Genomic DNA, 20,908 nt, shown 5'->3' on the forward strand with positions numbered 1-20,908 from the left:
GCCTAGTGTGTATTGCAAATTGCAAATAAACAGCAGTGGCTATTTCTGACCCCCGTCAAAGGTGACAGCAGCTTCTGAAGCCCCTGACTCAGCCTCTCTGCACTCCCCAAACCAGGAGATGTTTAAACATAAGTAACTCTTCATTTCAAGCTGATTCCTTGGACTTCTTTTGCCTTTTAGAGGGAAGCAGACAGTGCTTGATTTGCATGACATCAGCTCGAGGTCAATTCAGCCTTAAACACACACATAAAAAAAGCAAGCTTCCTTGTTTGCTGTTCAGAGGCGGACTTCCACTGTATGTCTCCTGTTGTCTGCACTGGGGGCAACAGCCAGTAGATTGCTTTCCTATTATTTTTACTTCCTAGAAAAGGCAGACAGCTGCTCCAGGTGTGGTCCACCCTCATGTTGTCCCCTAACCCCTATCAGCCATCTGCTCTCTGCAGTCATCATGACTTTCCTGGCACCCTCCGTTCTCCTGACTTGTGACCACATGGTCCACTTTTCCCTGCTTACAGTCTGCTTTATATTCCTTCCTTCCATGTCCTCAGTCTTTCTTCCAAGCCCTCATTGCTCATCATTCTCATCCCTGCTTCTGTCATTCTCTACAGTCACAGGCCACCTCCCCGGTTGTTCAGGGTCTTTGAGCCTGAATTCCCCACACTCACAACGCTTTGTGCTAAGTGCTGCCTCCCTCCACCTGCCTGCAGATGTGGCAGACATCTGGCTGAGGACAATGTCCAGTGCCACCCCTGCTAGCAGAATAGTGTCCATCACCTAGGGAGCAAACTCCTTAAAACTGAAGGCAGGAATCAGGCATTCACAATGGCTTCTTGAAATAAAGACCAAATACTGTGCAGCTCAGAAGGAGAGGACACTGTTAAATGCACCAGTGGCTTGCCATGTAACCTCCCTTATTTTAACAACTGCTGTCTGCTTTTCTTTTAAAGAGGTGTTTTGAAAAAATGCCTTTTGTTTTTGTTCTAGATAGCCCAGTAATAAAACCCTTCAAGGAAATATTTGACTATAGCACTGTTATTGCAATCCTCGAGTGTTTGAAGGACCCCTTGGAAAGAGTGTCAACCAGGAGACAGGACAGAGGAAGCAGGAAAAGTCGAAATAAGAAATATCAAGGAGACACGGTCAAGCATGAATCATTTCTTTCAGTTGAGACTGAAGCAAGATCAGATTTCACATCCACCCTCGACGGGACTGGCATTTTCACACACACGACAAACCCGTTGGCATGGAGGTGGCTTGATTTCGTGATTGTAACAGGGGCCATTGGCATATATTTAAGTCCGACTTAGATAAAGGGTACTGGGGGAGGGGGCAGTCTTCCATTTATTTTGAGAAAACCACAGATCAGAAGAACAGTTAAAAAATAAACAAATAACCCTCCGGGCAGGTAGGCAGTTTTAGTGGATACCCACCCGCCAGGGAGCTGCGTCCCCGGCGCCTCAGCGGTGGCTGGGAGCGCAGGCGGTCCCAGGGGCAGTGACGGCTGCTGCAGCCCCGCGGGGGGAGCGCGGCCCCAGGGGGAGGCGGCTCCGCGCCCGGGGCTGCTGCGGGTGCCTCCAGCTCGCTCCGGGGCTCGGCTGGCAGCGGGAAGAGGAGGAGGAGGAAGAGGAAGAGTAAATCCCCCGGCGTGCGGACGCGCTCCAGGCGCTGCCCGCCGTGAGGGATTCACTGACCCGGCGCTGCCTGCAGCTCTGGGCCGGAGCCGGCTCAGCAGCCGGATCTGGCAGGGCGGGGGCGCTGAACCCGTGTTTGTAGGAGCCGTGTGCGTGTGGCTCCCCACAGAGCCACCGGCCGACACCTATGCCGAACCCCCGCACTCTGCAGCGGGAGTGCTGGAGGGGAGCAGCCCCGCCGTGCCGGGGATCGCTCCTCGGCCGCCGCTGGCCCTGCCCGCAGTCCCGGCTGCAGCGCCCCCGTCCCGGGGCCGGTAATCCCCCGCCTCCGTCGGAAGCCCCACACGCCCGGGGCGGGGAGGGGGAAATCCCCCTTGGGCGGCGTGCGGGGTCCCCCGCCCAGCGCGCTCCGCCCGGGGCGCCGGGGCCGGCGGCGAGGCCGCAGCGGCCGCCCGGGAGCCGCCCCGCCCCGGGAGGGGCCGCGGCAGCCGCTCGGACACCGGCGAGGCGCAGAGGGGAGGGAGGGCGCCGGGCAGCGGGGCCCGGTGCCCGCCGCGATGGCAAAGGTCTGGTCCGCCCCGGCGTTAATTCCTCCTCTGAGCGTTTCGAGGCGCCCCAGTGTTTTGTAAGCCGAGCAATAAATTTGTAATTAAAGCGGTGTTATATTGAAAAAACTTTTTTTTTCTCCCTACGTAGATCTTTAATTTTCTAAGTGTCCCTCTCCCTCATTCTGGCTCAGGCTGAACTTGTGCCAAACCGCAAAGCCTATAGAGCACAGGTCCTTGCAGCTGAGGAGAGCTCTAGCCTGTGTCTTCAGGAAATTAAAGAGCTCTGTGTCCTCGTGTGTCTGTGTATTGACGATTTTCATAGGGGTTTAGCTGTGGTTTGCAGCTCAATATTGAAAGGCGTTATTGATACTTCGAGGGAAAAATTGAGAAATTTTTTTTCCTCTTTTTTTTAATTTTTTTTTGTGGTTTTCCCTCTTCTTAATTTTTTTCCTTACTAATGTTACTGGCATGGGAACAGCACTGTCATACTTCACCTCATCAACGTGTGCTGTGTATTTGTTGCAGTCTGGAGGATCTGGCTGCTAAGAATTATTAAATCCAAAATACATATATTTTGATTATTTGTTCTTGGATTTCCCAGTCACAAACGATTCACCTGGTTAAGTACAGTGACCTCTCTCCTTCTTAAAAAGGTATTACTCCTCTCCACGCATAGCTTATGTGATTAATATATACCATTGCTTTTATTCTATTTCAGCATTTCTAGTATGAAGGCAATATATACAATGAGAACATATTTATATTTATATTTATATTTATATTTATATTTATATTTATATTTATATTTATATTTATATTTATATTTATATTTATATTTATATTTATATTTATATTTATATTTATATTCTAATATATTTAGAAAACATATTAATATATATTAAAGTCTTTCTTATTACCAGAAACTTTAGGGAGTTGGCAAACCTTTAAGCCAGCACAGTAGACTGAAATGTTCCATCTTCTCAGTTGAATATGCATCTGTCAAAAACCTGGGAACTACTGTGCAGATAACCCTATTATCTGAGAATATGTGGAAGTTCCATCCTTAAAGCGCTCTGTATCTCCTTGAGGCACTTAGAACAGCTATTATTTAATTAGGTCTTATTTACTTATTACATTCCAGTAACCCATAGATTGTAACCTTCTCTGTAACAGAGTGAAACAACAGTCCCTGATACAGAGCTGATGACCAAAGGCTGGAAGTAGCTCTGAAGACCTCTTGCTTCTGCACTAAGGTATTTCCAGCCTTCGTTTGGCTTGAGCAAGGCAGAGGCCCAGGCACTTGTCTCCTCAGGAGCCTGCATTAAGCAGGTGATCTCTCAGTGCAGCCCTCCCCTGGGGAAGCTCTGAGCCCAGTTCTCTCTGTGTGTGTGTGTTTGTGCTTGTTTGTGTGTGTGTGCTGGTGTGTGAGACTCTCCCAGTGGGGAATAAACTCATCAGAAGGTTGGTCTCCCCCTGATTCCTGGAAGCAACAGAAGGAAAACTACTGAGCTATGCTGCTGATAATGGAAGAGAAGAAACCACCTACATCCCAGCGGCCTCCCAGCCATCCTTCAGCAATCTTAAACACCTCTTTTCCTCAATTATTGGTATTGAGAGGGTGATCTCAGATGGCTTTGTTTTAAGGACTGTGTCGAGGAAAGAAGAAGCATTTGGATATTTCAATCATTCAGCAGAGCATTGTTATGTACCTCTTGGTTGTCTCACCTATCCATCCTGGATCTTGAGTGGGTTTGACCTAGTGGTTTTCGCTTATATGGGCACACAAAAGATGTTTACTGCATCAACTTGTATGTCCCTCATTTAATTTTTGAGGAGACTGTGGTCTGAGCAAGTCATTCCCACTTTCTCTGTTGTCAAAGAGCACCAGCAGCCTGGAGAGGTGAGGGGATGAGCGTGGACACCTGAGCATAGGAGGACATTGGAAGGAGCCAGGCTAAGACTGCCCATGTCTCTCCCCATGGTGTCCCACACCCAAGGGGATGGTGGGAGCCCATGGGACACACGCACCCCCAGGCCCCCAGCCCCATTTCATCCATCACTGGTAATGCCTGGGCCAGTTTTGTGACAGGCTAAAGCCATCACAAAAGTCTTGAAGCTCAGGATCCATTTGTTGTTGAGTTCATTTTCAAAGATGGAATGTTCCAAGTGGCTTTGCCTCCCATGTGTACACAGGTTGTTCATTCTGCTGAAACACCCAAGGAAACTCAGGTGTGTGTGTCCCGAGCCACCCACTGCTTGGCAGAGGTGAGGGGTGAGGGTTGAGCCACCACAATGATCTGCCAGTGCCCAGACAGTGGGAAATAAAGGGGGTCTTTTTCCTAAACCTGTCAGGTTTTTACAGTTTCTACCTGAATTTGGAATATGCTGGTAATTGCAGGAGGGGTAAAAGTCAGCTGTGATTCCAAATGGAAGTGATAGTTTAAAATACAGTAACCTTTGTACCAATCTCAATGGAAAAACAGAATACTAAAAATTAGATCTGCCGAGCTGCCTTTGACCTCTCGCTGTAAAATCATGATTTTATTTAAAAATGGAATTCTGTTTAATTTGGCAAATCTCTAGTGTTTATTTTTACTTAGCACTGCATAGCATTTCATGCAACTTTTTGCTCTGGAAGGGATGAAGTACATGAAGCCCTGGAGAGATTTAACCAGAAAGAAATGCAGGCTACTAACGGTTGAGTGGTCCAGGGAGCTGGAGATGGTGCAGTGTTCTGCTTTTTACTAGAAAGAAATCTGGTGTGAAAGCAGGATCTTTGTTGCCTAGGAATTAAGTTGTTGCTGCTGCTTATTCCTTACCTGAACTCCTAATCCCCTGTTTGTGCTATGGCACAAAACAAATTATTTCACATGGACCAAAGGACAGCCTTGTAACAATTAAAGTCTATTGTGTAAAAGTATAAATGGCACATTGATCATTAAGGTAAGCAGACTTGTAAAGAGTAATTCTTGGACATGAACTATACGGTCATTTAATGTACACTTTGGAGAAGTCATTATGTGTGGAGAGGTAAATTACAAACTGTAAAATGCTTAGTTAGCCAGTTAACGTGTATGCTTGGTCTAAACAGACCCCAGCAGAAATAATGTGAAGTCTGCTCCTACTTTTGCAGAAAGCACAGTTGTTTTAATACCACTTTCCCTGGGAGCAAACTCTTTATTCTAAATCTCTTCAAATTTTTTTAAAAAATAAGGAGCCCCTTCCCCTCAAATTAAAACAAAAAAAAAAAAAAAACCACAAAAAAAAAAAACCACCCCAAACCAAGCAAAACCCCCAAACAAACTAAAAAAAAAAAAAAAAAAAAAAAAACAAACCAAAACCCAACCACCCACCTCTATGATACTTTACAAAGTGGGAAATATTCTAAATCCTTGAACCTCGGACTTTGCTGAGGTCCATGTAATCTCAGTCACACTCATTAGGAAAAGAAAAAAGAAAAAATCTACCCCCTGCCTAGGGAGTGTTTAAAAGGATGAGTGTGGATCCACTGAAATCAGTCCTGTGAAGGTCAGCTTTGTCCTGTTAGAGGAAAGGTGACAGGGTCAGCATTATTGCACATGATGAAACCCCCACGGGGGCTGGAAGAGGTCATCTCTCTCCTCCTGTCCCCTCGTTTGGCCAGTGTGTCCCTTCTGGGGCAAACCTGCTAACGAAGGTGATGAGATTCCCTATTGCCAGAGAGAAGCACTCGGCTGGCCAGCTTAAGGTCCTAAGCTCCCGGTTTCGGGTGGGCTGGAAAAAACTCGTGTTCCCCAGGGCGCAATTTGACTTTTGGGAAATGTGGCGTCCCTCTGAGCCTGGAGAGAAGGCAGGAAGTTTCTGGGTGACCGATGCGATTTACTGAGCCCTTTCCGTGTGGCTGCCAACGCCTAGAGTGCATTGCCTCGGAAAAGCGTCTCTGGGGGTTCTGGCGGCTCCCACTTCTGCACTTGCATAAGCTCTTATGGGGCTCCTGCAGTTGGCGCTGGGAAGTTTGGAAACACAAGCGGGTTCGGTGGTAGGATGGATGAGTGTTTGTCGGTGCGCAGAAACGCGCCAGACACGGGGGTTTGCATCTCCAGCCCATCTCGCCGCCGCTCCTTGTGCCCCCTGATACGCGTGTAATGCACCCGCCCCGTACGTGCAATGACTTTAGCCTCTCATTGCTGTATTATGCTTGGCCTTGAAAATTACCCTGTTTGGATAACACCCGATAGAAAACATTTACGCTGGAAGCCAAACAGGCAAATATTTTAATCTCTCATATTAACACAGCGGTTTTCCAATCGGTTGATTTTTGTGCTCTATTATTTATTTATTTGTGTATGCGTTATTCATTCATTCGCTTCATTCGTTCATTCATTCATTCATTCATTCATCCGCTCCGTCATTCATTCATTCCTCCATCACTTTCCCTCCTCCGCTGGGCCAGCGGTAGCCCGGCCTGCGCCCTCCGCCCTGCGCCCTTGGTTTGTTGCATTCCCGTTGCCCCAGACGGTGTCGGGGTGTCATGGCTCTGAGACACCCCACGCCGACCCCCGGGACAGGCTCCTGGGTATCCCTGCGGTCCCTGGAGGAGGCGGGGAACGCCGGAGCAGAGCCCTGTTTGCCTGCTTGGCTGCTCTGTGCCCGCGGAGCTCCCACCGCCGCTGCGTCCCCGCAGTCAGTGCGAGCAGCGAGGGGTGGCGGGCACCGCGCTGCGCCCGGGCAAAGTCCGAGCCCGGACCCCCGCCCGTGGCCCAGTTGGCACGGGGCTGGGCTGCGCCGCGGAGGGAGAGGAGCGGCGGAACCCCCCGGGACCGGGGCCGTCCCTGGAGGGAAATGTCAAGAACCTCCAAGCCCACTGCTGCCAGCTTGGTCGGCGGAGGAGGAATGCGCAGTCAGACCACCAACATGCCTGGAGCCGTACAATCCGCCACTTAATACACTTCTGCAATTTAAACTTCGGGGGACCCCCTCCTTTCAAGCCGATTTGTGATATAGGTGTTTTCTCATTACACTCCTCCCCCCCCCCCTTTCCTTTGAAATGCACCCCCTCACCACCCTCCCGCTCCCTTTCTTCTGAGCCCTGCTCTCTAATTCTAGATGAGTATTACTTTGCTCTTTTCGTTGGCCAAGCACAATTGTGTTATTGGAGATAATGAATTCAATCCCCATCAAAGAGTATTAGGAGCGCCTTGGCCCTGTAGTGCCTTTTTTCAAACCGGGAATGAAAGGCAGAGAGAAAATTCTCTGGGTAGCCTCTGCGCTGGCAGCTTTTGAAGTGAAGGGAGGCGGGCATTGTTGTTCACATTTTTGTCCATACGGCAGAAGAAAGACCGGCGGCTTTTGATGAGAAGATGAGAACCGCCTCGTAAGTTGAGCAACAAGTTAGATGGCGAAGTCTTCCCGCTGCCTACTGCCTGTGGATAACATATGTCCCGCATTAATAGGGGCTCAAGGGAACAATTGCCCGGGGGGTGGGGTGGGGAGAGCTCTGCTCGGCGCCGTCCAGCGGCTCCTTTTTTTTCCCGTCCTCTGGACACCGATGCCGCGATGGGAGTGTTTTTAAGGGAGACCCGAAGGTATTCTCCCTGGCTCTTGGCTTGCTCGTGTCCACGGGGCCGAGACGGGCAAGCGGTATGCACCGACCACGGGCTCTGCTGAGGGAGAAAAGGGGGCCCTCTGTGAGATGTGCTGGGTCACCTCTGCTCGCCGTTTTGTTCTGCCAGGGCTCCTGGCGGCCGTGATGTTAGGTCTGCTGCCATGTGTTTGGAGAGGATCACCCCTCTCTAAACAAGAATCTGTATTATTAGTTTGCGGGGGGTTTGAGGGGGGGAGTGGTTTTGGGTTTTTCCGGACTAAATGTGGATTCGGGACTTGCTTTTGTCACTTGTTATTTCCTTTCTATTTCATATAAGTTAATGACATACCTGAAGTTGGTAAAGTATTTCCTTAGATAAAGCAACCAGGCAAGGAAAAACAAGAGGTAAAACGTCTGTTGTTCACATCCGATAACCTTAGAACTAGAAAACTTGTTGCATACATTTGAATAAGTTCAGACATGCTCTTATTCCAATCTCCTGCCCCGCAGTTCAAAGATTCCCCGCCCCCCGGGCTTTATTATGCTAAAGAGGTCATTACTGAGAGTCACTATGGAGAGATCCCGGTTTGCAGAATGAGGCCCACCTCCTAGTTACCAGCATGTTTACATTCTCTGTCGGTCATAAGCGGAGGAAATGTGTGTTAGCAACCCGCCGGGCAGGCTCGGGAAATAGAAGGAATAAAGGGGGAAATATATTTCAGCTATTGCGCAGTAGATGGCAAACGTAGATGATTAGGGAGCACTTAGAGGTATCGGGCACAAAGGCGGTGTTTGCTATAGACGTGGCTGCTGGAGAGGGCCAGATCCCAGCCCCGGGGCAGGCCGCCCTGCGCCTCGGTGCCCGGCAGGCTCGGAGTGAAGAGAGAGTCCCCGGGAGCAGCCTGCACCTCCGTGCTCTGATAGCCTGGCGGGGAGCGGAGTGACACGGGTCCCTCTCTCAGCGGCAGCACCCGGAGCCCTCCCTTCACCGGAGCGGGTGCCAGCCCCGAGGGCACAGGGCACCTCCCCCTGACCGCTCCTGGCCAAGGGGCGACCCGACCGCGAAGGGGATGCCCCCCTCCAGATCATGGAGGTGGCTTTTCTACCGGACAGCGGCGAACTCGACACTCTTTCACTGCCAAGTGGCGTGTGAACGGGCCCGATTTCTGAGGCAAAAATGCGGTCCCCAAAAACATGCCTACCCGGAGACCCCCGATCCCCTCTATTCCCTCGGGCGACTCAGTGAAGGCAGGCGGGGGTCCCAAACCCTGAGCTAGGCTGAACCAAAAGAGGGCAACGCCGTCCGCTGGGGAAGGCTTTGGCTACCGAGACCGGGGCGAAGACCCGGACGGGCAGGGAGGTCAGTGGCATCCGCACCCCGCGCACACCGGGGCCCCGTCCCGCCCGCTCCCGTCGCCTCCGCGCCGCTGCAGAGCTTCCCCTGCTGCGGGGGCACAGCCTGGGCGAGCGCAGGGCAGAGGGGAACTCAGCAACGCTCCGGTTCAGCGCGTGTTCCGCCTGCTGGCTGGAATAATAATAATAATAATAATAATAATAATAATAATAATAATAATAATAATAATAATAATAATACCATGTCTGCTGATAGTTCACCCTTGGAATAACGAGCAGGTGTAGGAATTTTTCATAGGAAAAATTAGGTTACCGATTGTACAATACTAATATCAAAATAACTACGAACTTCCCCTCAAGTAACTCGCCTGAGCAAAGCCCATTCAAGCAATGCTACCGCAGCAGAGGCGCCATTCCAGAAAATGATCCTTTCTATGAATTCAACTAAATGCAGGAGTTTTAGGGTGAGGGGAAAGTGAGGACATCGCATCTTTTTTCCCTTGTAGAGACAAATGGGTTTTGCCATGAGGCTACATATGCCTTAAATCCTAATGACTGGAGACAAAGGTGAGCGCTGGCAGTTTGATCTGTCCAAAGTTCAAAGATCTGAAATCTCAATGAGTTTCTGTTTGAGGTGAAGGGGAGAAACAAACACCATGGCAAGAGTTGGGCCAGAAAGTTGCAAGGTTTGCAAGTGAAATGCGACGCTATTTACACTAATCTATCTTTAACTGCTACTTTGTCACAATGGTCAGAATAATTATTAGAAAATAACCAGAGGGAACAAAGGCAGGTTTTCTTCTTATAGCCTCCCGTTTTCCACTCTTCTCTTCCCCTAATTATTTTTTCCCGCTGAAACAAACCTTTCGAAACTACAAATTGTAGAAAATGTACAAACTATCTTAAAAATATTATTAGTCTGCCTGCCTTTGCCAGGAGCTCAGAAGGCTGGCTTTGCATTAAGAAGAAGAAGGAAAAAAAGAGCCATTTTGCTGCACGACCCTTGACATGTAAATAATCAAACTAATTGCATTTTGATTTTAGCTATTAACCATTCTCCTATATTTCCCAAACAATATTGCAGCGTGGGAGTTTTGCAGGGACTTGCATTCTTTACTCTGGTCACACTCTGTGCGCTATTGTGGTGTGATTTTTGCCTGGTCATTGTGTGTTATGTATATTTCCACTTGCCTCCCCTGGAAACAAATACATATTAATTATATGTATGTTAATATATACAATATATGCATCTATATTCCTCTCGAGAGAATTTTGTACCCCATGTTTATATGAGGATAATTTGCTTCTTCGTGAATTAAATTTATCACGAAAATGCACACGGAATCTATTTCTTTATTAAGTTTCTGATTTTAAAATGTTATTTTCAGAGTGATTAAACACATATGCTCACAGATATATGCCTAGAATCCGTTTCATCAAAGCAGGAAAGAAGCCATACAAAGTGCATTGTTATCGCAATCAGGTGTTTTATCTATAACATTTCTGTAAAAAACGGAGACAATTGCTCTTCTAAAGACTAGTTGGCGTTATAGCAAGGGAATTAATTTATTTCGTGTTTATGCTGACGGACCAATTTCAATACCTACTCAACCCATTTCAAAACAATTTTTGAAGCTATGCCAATGGCTGAAGTGTTTTCTCGCACCGTTCTCTCACGATTTACTTATGGTTTATTGACGCTAATAGCATTCAAATGAAAAACTGTGCGGCAATTTTTTTCTTTCTTTTTGTCTTTCAGCAGTCCCGAACATTTGGAATTATTCCTTCCAAATAATGTATATCCTCCGATTGCTTGCCGATGTAGATGTCAGTGTTGTCCATTCACACCCAGGAAACAACCCAGCAGTTACTTGTTTTATTTCTCCCACTTGACTTGGGCGGCTGAAGTTGCTTTTATTCCACCGACTCTTCCCTTCTGCGAAGGGCAGGTGCTGCTCGCAGGTGTTCCGAGGAGGTGCCGCGGGTGAGGGGCTCAGGGGCATCGTGCCCTCTTGCCGGGGGGCTCGGGACTGTCGGACCCCGCGGCAGAGGAGGCTCCGCTGCGCCAGGGGACCCTTCCACGTCCCCTGGCCCCCGGCTGCAGGGTCCCCGCCGCGTCGCCTCGAGAGCCCCTGCCCCGCCGGCGCACCCAGCATCTCCCCCTCGTCCCGGGCCGGGGGCCTCCTCACCACCCAAACTCCGCGTAAATCTTTACAGAGATCCCCCGCCGCCCCGATTTACTCCCCGCTTGTATTTAATGACGCTAAATGAGCCGTTTTCGCTCCCCCGCACGTGGCCGGTCGGAGGTAATTTGCCGAACAGGAAAAGACGAAGTTCCCCTATAAATTGAGGTGTTCGTCGGAGCCTGGAACCTGAAGCCTGGCGGGCTCCCGCTTTGCCTCTGTCCCGGACGCGGGGCTAAGACACCATCTCTGATAGGAGCAAAAGCCCCGCACCGCACCGCCCGGTCCTTCCCTTCTAGCACAGAGCGACCGGTCCGACTGGAAGGAGACGCTCGCAAACTCCTCTCTACACACTGCGGGGCGGGGGGATGCACCCTTTTCTCGTGGATCCCATTTTTAGCTTATATTTGCCCTCTGGCTGGGGGTTCCCTGAGCACAGGATTAAAGCAGCAGCAGCAGGGCAGCTAGGAGCGGAACGTAAAACGGGACTCTTCGCCCTGTTGTTGATTTCCAAGTCTTAAAACGGATCACAGAATGTGCGTGCTTTGCGCCGGGGACCCGCGTTTTTAACATGAGCTACATTCCTGTCTTGTCAGTGGCTCGTTCCCCACCGTAGACACCATTTGCCTACGAGAAGAAAGGGGAGGAATACAATCTTGATGGCGAGTGGCGAAAGGGCACACGCTGCATCCGTGACAGGCTCCGCTCCTTATCTCTGAGAGGTTTGGAGCCGCGTCGGTCCGCTTAAACCCTTTTATTACCCACGCCCCAAATATTTCCATTACACACGGTCTGTGCTCCTCAGCTGATATGTGAAACTTGCTGCCTTATCGCTGTCAGTCGATTGATATTTTCCGTGTATAAGCCCAAGGCATTAAATCAATGTCTCCACTCTGCAATGGCATATTCTCTATAGACTAGTCTGTGGGAGACAAGTGAAGTCCTGCTGAAAATTGGCTTCGTCCTGTCTCGATTCTCACGAAGCTCCTCCTGGCAGAGGAAGCGGGCTTTAAATAGGATCCGCCTGCCCAGACCCGGTGCCGAGAAGCCCCGAGCTGCCCCTGGCTGCGGGGGGTCTGCTGATGTTTGCCATTTCGGGACATTCAGAAGCGAAGGTGCCACACACTCGGGCCATGGGGTAACCGGCCGCACACGGCGACCGGGACAGACCCCCCTCCCCCCCGCTGCAGGACTCGCACTCGGCAGCCGGGGGAGGACCTGCGGTGAATGCCCGCCCGACCCAGAGCACCCGCACTGCACGACGCGGGAGACAGCTCCGTGTCACCCGGAGAGCCGTGCGCGCATCTCCGAGCGGGATCACCGCGGATCCGGCCACACTTGCAAAGCGGAAGGGCTCTCCCAAGATTTCTTTTTCCCTCCCGTTTTTAGCTGGGTACTAGTGCTGGAGGAATGTAGTGAGATTTCTGGGACTCTGGCTTGGCTTTTCTTTTCTAAGCCGAACCTTAATTTAGTTTGTCGCCGCTGTCCCTAACCCGTCAGGGGGCAATTATGTGATAATGACGAGAATTACACAGTTCTTTTATCTGGCGGCCGTGCACGAACAGGGCTCGGCACAGCGAAATCCGTTCACACTTAAACTCCCCTCTCCCGACAAAGTCTATTGCTGGGGACCAGAGCTCTCCAGCGCGGCTGCTGGCGTCGTTCCGACGGATGGTTCCGAGCCGGAACTACAAAGCGGGATCTGGGCCTTTCTAGCGGCCCGGAGCGGCGTGGAGCCGCCCTGGGGATGCTCCCCGTGGGCGTCGTCCCGTCCGGCGGAGAAACGCCGAGCCCTGGCCGCAAAACACCCAGGAGCTTACATCGCCTCGGGTAGCTTTTTCCTGCCCTCCCTCAACATATCCCAGAAACGTGAAATAGAGAAAAAATTAAATTAAATTAAAATAAAGGACATTACCACACACTCAGCTTCACAGGCCGGTGGCATCGCAGCGCCGCACAAGCATACCCTGCGGGAGCGTTCCCCGCCTTCCCTCTGCACAAGCCTGGGCGTACAAATCTTTCCTCTCCACATCCACGCTTAGGCACTACGTTTTGATTTTCTTGCACACGGCTCCGTCCTCCATAACCCGCCCCAGAAATTTTGTAAGAAAATAGCAGAAGTATTTAATTGATAACATTTGATTTATTTAAAGTCCTTAACTGCAAATGATCAAAAACATACTTCACGCATTAAATTCTCAGTTATCGTTTTAAATCAAAATATTTTTTTCAATTACAATCACATTTATAAAATTAACAAAATTTCTTAAATTCACGTGTAATTATTTTTTACGGTCATTTAAAGCAATTTCCAGCTGTAAAGAAAGAAAACAATATAAACCATGCAATAAATTAAGAACATTGAAACAGCGAACAGGAATAATAATAAAACCCGTCTGGCTATGCTAACACCGTGTAAAACTGTGGAAAGTGCAATAACACTGGATGAAATAAGCTAATGATGGCGATAATTAAACGGCCACAAAAAAAAATTTATTAGACAAGTTTGAAAAGGGGGGAGAGACAGAGCTGTCCTCTTTTCCTTGCATCAGTGTAGTAGTCAATATTTCCTAGGGGAGAGGGGAAATAACCTGGTTATAGATACACAGTTCTAACTGGTACACAATGGATACACTTAAATTAAATAAGTATGTCATCCACATGTTGATGAGAGCTCCTGATGAACTAGAATCTTCAGTAACAGATGGGAAGGAAAAAAAAAATCCAACTGGCTGTGACCTCTTGTAACTTTATATTACATCCCAAAACAGGTAACACTTGGAAAAAGATAAGGCTCGCATCCTGCACTCCAAAGCTCCAGTTGGTCCCCTCGGGAGTGCAGGATCCGGCCCGCAGCATCTGGGTTTTATGTGGGTTGTAGTAGCCGAAGGTTTATTTTGCAAGTATCAAAAGGATGATCCGAGAAAGTAAATAGTTCTCTTGTTGCTTAGAGATTCTCTTAGTGTTTTGCTACTTCACAGCAGTATTGTCCTTCAAAGCCTTTTTAATTAAAAAAAAGTCTTAAATGTCTACTCGCTTCTTCATCTCCGTATTGTTAAAGTATTGCCACATACCTGTAAACTTACATGAGATTATAGAACACATAAGGGAGGGAGACGAGGGGGCGGAAAGCACAAACAAGTAGTTTACACGCTCAACATTTTTTTCTTCTTTTTAATAACACCCTGCATAAGCTGGGGAGGTCTCCGGGGAGAGGGGCTGGGCGGCAGGGGCCGGAGGGAGTATGTACAAGCGGGACGTGGCCGGCTTTGCAGGAGGTCGTGGTGGATCATAACAACAGACAACGCATTGCGAGACAATTAAAAAGTAACAGTCCTTTGCACGCAGCGTGCGGAAACACCTTGGTCTGTCTCAGGGAAAGCGGGGAGAGAAGCCAGGAAGGGGAGGAGGGGTCTCGGCCCCGGCGGCGGGGGTTGCACAGCTAGGAGGTGTTTAGCACGGGTCTGGAATACACACCTTGGTAGTAGGAGGGCTCTAGGGCCGAGGGCTCGATGCTGCTCCGGCCAGCCATGGAGGCGCTGCCAAGGGGCAGCCCGCCGGGGATGCTGGCCCCGTAAGAGGAATATTGCAGAGCCTGCTCGTAGGCTTTGAAGTCCAGCTTGTGTTGCTGCTCCGAGGAGGACATGAGATTGTTGATGGAAAACGGGTGGTTGAAGGAGTAGTGGGGATCACCCTTGAGGTGGAGCTGGGGTTCGTGGGCTAATGAGTGAGGGGGGTGTGGGACGGAGGCCAAGGTGGGCACAGAGCTGATGGTGGAGGAGGCGGCCGAGGCCGAGGTCTTTAGCTCCGTGCTTGATCCACTGTGGTCCATAGACTGAGGGCTGGTGGACGGGTTGGAGCTGGAGAGAGAGGTGGCCGTATCCAGCTGCGCAGGTTTGTTGTGGCCTCTGTGCAGGGGGGAGTTGGAGCTTGAATTAGAGGCCCCGGCCTGATCTTTCCTGCCCTCCTGAGTGGCTTTACTGTTCGCCGGCTTCTCGCATTTGAAGCGCTTTTGCCGGCGGAGGTAACAGCCGTTTTCAAACATGTTGCCGGAGTCGGGGTGCAGGGTCCAATATGAGCCCTTGCCGGGCTTGTCGGGGGACCGGGCCACCTTGACGAAACAGTCATTGAAAGAGAGCGAGTGGCGGATGCTGTTCTGCCAGCGCTGCTGGTTCTGTCGGTAGTAGGGGAAAAGGTCCATGATCCACTGGTAAATCTCACTCAGCGTCAGCATCTTGCTGGGTGCCTGCTGGATGGCCATGGTGATGAGGGAGATGTAGGAGTAGGGCGGCTTGGCGTGGGGGTAGGTCCGCTTGAAGGACTTAGCGTCCCGTGTCCTGCCGAGGTTGGACTGGGTGTAGGCCATGGGGCTCATGCAGGGGTTCATGCCGCCGTAGGGGCTCAGCCCGTTCATGGGGGCCGGCTGGGCAGACATGGCGTTGATGCCACCGGGGCTCAGCGCCGTGCCCATGGCGGCCACGCCGGCCGGCATGCCGTTCACGGGCCCCGCCGAGCCTGCCGGCATGCCGGCCACGGCGCCGGGACTCAGCCCAGCCCCCAGCCCCGTGTTGGCGTAGGACATGTTGAAGGAGCTGGAGGTCATGTTGCCGCTTGTCGTCATGGTGTTCATGGTCATGTAGGTGTTCATGGTGTTCATGGAGCCCAGCCCCGAGTTCATGTTGCTCACGGGCACCGAGGAATAGGCCTAGGGCAGCGAGACAAAGAGACGGAGTTAGAGAGGAGAGAGGTGCAGCAGGACCCCGTGGGGGCCGGATCCGCCCGTCTGGCCCAGCCAGCCGTGAGAGCGTCCTGCTTGCTGCGGGACGCCGGCCGCTTCCCCGACACCAGGGAAAAAGCTTCCCCGAAGCCGCACGGAAAGGCAGCTGCTTCCAAGAAAAGTCTATTTCATATCTCTATACATTTATAAGTAAACACGGAGCGGGGGTGCTCTCTCCGGACGCACTGCCGGTTTACCGGCGTGTCGCAGCTTGCGCGGGCTGCGCCGGGATCAGCGGGGCGCACGGACCGACCGCCTTCCCCGAGCCGCTCCAAGCCCTCGCGGAGCAGGGCTGCGGGCTCAGACTGCCCCCGCAGGACGTGCTCTCTCCGGTGCATTCCCGTTTTTTGTTGTTTATGTGTCCTGTCTCGCTAGTTAAATACTTAAACTCATCAGAGTACTGAAATTGGTGGGCATACACTGTTTGCGCTAAGGAGAAAGACTGCTTGTATTTTCTGAGAAAAATCTCACGCATGTCTCCCTTCCCGCAATAATTTAAATTTCTTTTCTAAAAAACATACAAGATGTAATAATGTCTTGTTGCAAAATAATTTTAAAAACCGCCACCCAAACCAAGCAGGTCTTGTTGGCCTGTTTTATCTGTAGAAAGCTTCCCCTCCTCTACATTTTCTATCAAAACAGTCTTTAAATTAAAGTTAAAAAAAAATCAATCAACCAACCAATCGAACACCAAAACTTTCCCAAAGTATGAAAGCCCTGAACTTCTCCCCTCTGAGATTTTCTACAATTGCACGACGTGGAAAAAATTGAAGCATCCTAACATATAATACAACTCTTAAAAAAGGCAGAGCCGGAGAGGTTGAATTTGTGCTTTCCACTGTGGCATCTGATTTTACAGGAGAGAGAAAGACGTCCCTAGTTTACTCGAACTACTGCTTATATGGCTAAGTAAAGGAGGTTTAAGCAACGGTTAAATATTTAAAACTCATTTCTGATCCCCACAAATTTCAGGAACTTATAAACGCACTTTTGATTTAGAGGATCACATTAATTATTTGACATGGTAGAGCACGGCTGGGTTTCCCACGTTGCATTCTTGCAGTTATTCAAATTAAATGGCAAGAGGTGAGGAAAGACTGAAGTTTAAAAAAATAGTAAAAGCGAAGTTCCCTTAACTTTATGTTTGTGGACATTGCTTATAAGCGAGGAAAAATGAGTCTGGAAACAGCACATAATTAGGATGACCCTTGTTTGCCCTTAGCCGACTTTCCTTTATTAAAGGAGATGCCAGCCGGGTGACACGTATCTGCCTCTGTCCGCGTGGCCCTATGGGCGCGTGTGCCAGCTTCGGGTGCGGGACAAGGCGTGGGGACTGCGGAGCCGTGTGTCCGGGTGTGCTGATGCAATGCCCGGGTGCGCACACCCAGGTGCCTGCCTCGCTGCCGCACTTCCTCAAAACGGCTCCTTCCAGGGCGGGAATCCGCGGCGCGGCTGGCCGTGCTGCCGGGCGCTGGCTTCTCCGGGACCCCCGTTGCAGAGCCTCAGCGGCACAGCGCGGACCCCAGGCCCCACAGGGCCGAGGCGCAACGAGGTTAGGCTCCAGGCTCTGCCGCGGCCCTCTCCTCAGCCGCAGCTGCGGGCGCTTGGGCCGGTTCTCCTCCACCTTATGGACGGCGCTGTCAAACGGGCGCGGGGGGCGGAAGCGCCCGCCGTGGTCCGGACCGGTTCGGGCGGGGGGCGGCGGGCCCGGGTGCGGGCCCCGTCCCGGCCCGGCTCTCGGCAGCGCCGCCAGCCGGCCCGCGGCAGCAGCGCACGCCTTGGGCAGCCCGTCCGCAAAGTACGGACAAACGGCTGGTCTTCCCCCTGCTTTCCTTTCCCCCGGCCTTAACAGGTGAGGGCCCGCTGCTGGCGAGTAGAGAGGCCGGAGGTCCCGCCGAGAAGCTCGGAGAAGGCGCTGCCCCCGACCAGGACGCGCTGGCGTCCGTCTCCCTCGGCCCCTGCCATCTGACGGGAAAGCGGCGGGTGCCGGCGGCGCGGCGAGTGCTCTGCCCCGAGCCAAGAGTTTACGGGGTGCTTTTGTGCCCGCCGCGAGAGAAGATTACGCCTCTTAGATGAGATCAAGGGCTGCCCCCGGCCCCCCGGCCCTCCTGGAGGGCTCGCAGCCGCCCCGAGTCTTCCCCAAACGCCTCCAGGGCTCCTGGAAGCTATGTTTTCCTTGGGGAAGCCAAGCCAGTTTCGGCGCCGGAGGGAGGGGGAGGTACGTTTGCGTTGGCAGGATCTGGATTGCAAACCGATTCCTCCGATTGCTGCCCCCTCCAGACCCCTAGCCACCCCCAGGTCCTCCCCTCCCCTGCACAGGGGCAGCAGAGAAGCCAGACCCTGGGATTTACTCACCTCCTGAGTGTCGGCGTAGTAGCTGTTCCAGTCGCTGGTTTCATGCCCTTCCATTTTCACAGTCCCTAACATTATGGAGCCAACCTGCCCGGTGTAACCATCCAGCCTTTTTGCAAGCGAGCGACGGGCAGTAGGAAAAGAGCCCGAAAGCCCGACCTAGCAGGAAGCCAGCTCTCAGGAGGGGCGGGGGGTGCTGAATTCTGCTCTATAACCAGCCAAAAAGGAGGCAGGGAGCGGTGTGGGGCGAGACAGTTGAGAAAGTGAGGAAGTGCGGCTGGGATGTGAGTGGAGTTGAGCTGATGTGGATCTTACGTCGCAGAAGTACCCACCTCCTCCTCCTCCTCTCCCCATTTGTCCGCCGCACAAAGGCGTTCGCACCTACAAAGCCGGAGATGCACCTGCAAACAAGGCAGTCCCCCTCGCCTGCAACTCCCCCCGGGGCGGCACTTTATTTGCAAAGCTGCGTAATTGGTTTAAGCTTGTGGGGAAAGAAGGAGAGACAGAGGTGGGAGAGGGGGACAGAGGGGGGCGGGGGGCGGGACGGGATGGGACGGGGGACGGGCACGACCACCCTTTCAGGTGGACAGGACAAATGCTAGGAGGGATAGGGGGAAATGAAATGAGGCAGATGAAGGAAGGGCAGCCCCTTCTATTTGAAGAGAACGCAAAAGGCCATCCAGCCTTAAACCCCTGAGATTAGAGGCAATATTTACTAAAGGCCGGTAGATGCTCCTTTAACTTGATGGCCGGGACGTGCTTCAAAGTCCCGAGTCCTGAAGTCCACAGGTTCCCCCCTCTCCCGCCTGTCACTTCACAGCTGGTTACCGCTGTGAAGGGTCCCTCCAGGCCCTGCCGCGGCGCCCCACGTTCCCATCGCCCTCGGGGCAGGGATCGGGTTGGGCGCTCTGGGCTGCGAGCAGGAAGCTCGGCTCCGCGCTCCCCAAAGCCCTCCAGACCCTCCCTCCACCACAACCCCCCCCTCCTCCGGGCTAAACTAGCCCTTCAAACGGGGTGCCGTCCTATGTTGATGGTGAAAATGATATTGCTTTTTCGGGTGCCTTATGTTCAGAAACCATGCGAGTCACCGTGTTGAGATATAATACTACAGGTTCCCAATAAATACGGACAGAGGCCTGAATGCGGATCCACTGATATAACCCTCCACTTGGCAAACATCAGGTGAGTCACTAGAACCATTTTATATCTTTACTGTGGAAAGCCTTCAGCCCAGAAGGCTCATTTGGAAGCTTTCTCTGATGCCAGAAGCCCAGGAGCAGCAATAATAGGTAGCGAGTATCTAATTTCCAACTTCTTGCTTATTGACCTGATTTCTCACAACGAACAGGGCAGGAGGATTCTACACAGGCTGGTAAAAGGTAAAAAACACCGATAAAACAAACTGACATTGGAAAAAGCTTTTTATTATTATGGAAGGAATCTCTCAGTCTTTGCAGAGGGATCAAACATTTTCTGTCCTGTCCGGCTCTTCGAGCCTATGTCAACACCAAGGACTTTTCTTAGGTTTCTCTATCCTATCCCTTGTGAGTTCGTTCCACCTAGCTACTAGAACTTTTATCACCTGATGCTAGAAAACAAAAACCAAAAAGTCAAAACAAAACAAAACAAAAAGTCTACATCATCAACCAGCAGCTAATAACCCTTCCCCCCCAAACCCAAACAACTTTTCCAACAGTGGGAAATAAAGCTTCTTGGGATTTTGAAAAAGGCTTGCACATCATACCACACAAACTATAATACACACCTGGGTATGAATTTCAGCTTGATGTGTTTATCCTTCAGCATGGCCACAGTTGCTTCCACCGTGATTTGTTCTCGAGTGATCTGTGGAAATGTCACCCCCACAAACAGGATTTTAAAGTTTCTTATAGAGGCACAGGATTCAAATGACGAGATACAGCATATCTCTGCCACAACAAATATGTTTTAACTTGTTCTCTAAATGCATTTTCTGTTACCCCTTTCTTTGTTCTTTCTCTCCTTTTTAAAAAAAAAAAAATTAAAAATTTTTTATCTGGCAACAGAATTAAGTCAAATCCTCGAAACAAACAAAACTCTGGAATCAGCAGAGGAGAACAACAAATGAAAATATGTCTTGAAGGAAATAAAATATATAAAAGCACCGGATTAAACCCCTGCTTTCTCAAATGGTCAAACTACACCCATGGAAATTGGGACAAACCCCAGTGGAATATCTAAGAAATATTAGAATTGCGGTCTTCATGTATGCACCCTTCCTCTTTTCCTAATGGAAGCGGTGTATATGTCTGAAAACAGAGACCCTTCGGTGGTGGCTTGCCCATTTCAATGTTTGAGGTCTGTGGAGTATGGCTCCCCCCTCGCAGCCCAGCCGCATGCGGGGATGCTGGCAGGAGTGCAGCTGCCCCAGAGACCCCGCTGTCCGCACCCCCCCGCTCGGTGACCTCGGGGCGGTGCTGCCTCACTTTCCAGAGCCCAGCCCCGCGGGAGCAACAGCCGAC

At 51.1% G+C, this 20,908-nt stretch overlaps 1 protein-coding gene across 1 annotated transcript; it reads right to left on the reverse strand.

The window, feature by feature from the left end:
- Positions 1–14,720: 14,720 nt before the first annotated feature.
- On the reverse strand, positions 14,721–18,482 carry FOXA1 (forkhead box A1). The gene is made up of 2 exons (XM_036384607.1): positions 18,411–18,482; positions 14,721–15,983 (listed from the first exon to the last, which is right to left on the reverse strand). Exons 1-2 carry the CDS (start codon positions 18,480–18,482, stop codon positions 14,721–14,723), a joined length of 1,335 nt encoding a protein of 444 aa, XP_036240500.1.
- Between the last annotated feature and the right edge of the window lie 2,426 nt (positions 18,483–20,908).

Source organism: Molothrus ater, chromosome 6, assembly GCF_012460135.2.
Source record: "Molothrus ater isolate BHLD 08-10-18 breed brown headed cowbird chromosome 6, BPBGC_Mater_1.1, whole genome shotgun sequence".
Lineage (NCBI taxonomy): Eukaryota > Metazoa > Chordata > Aves > Passeriformes > Icteridae > Molothrus > Molothrus ater.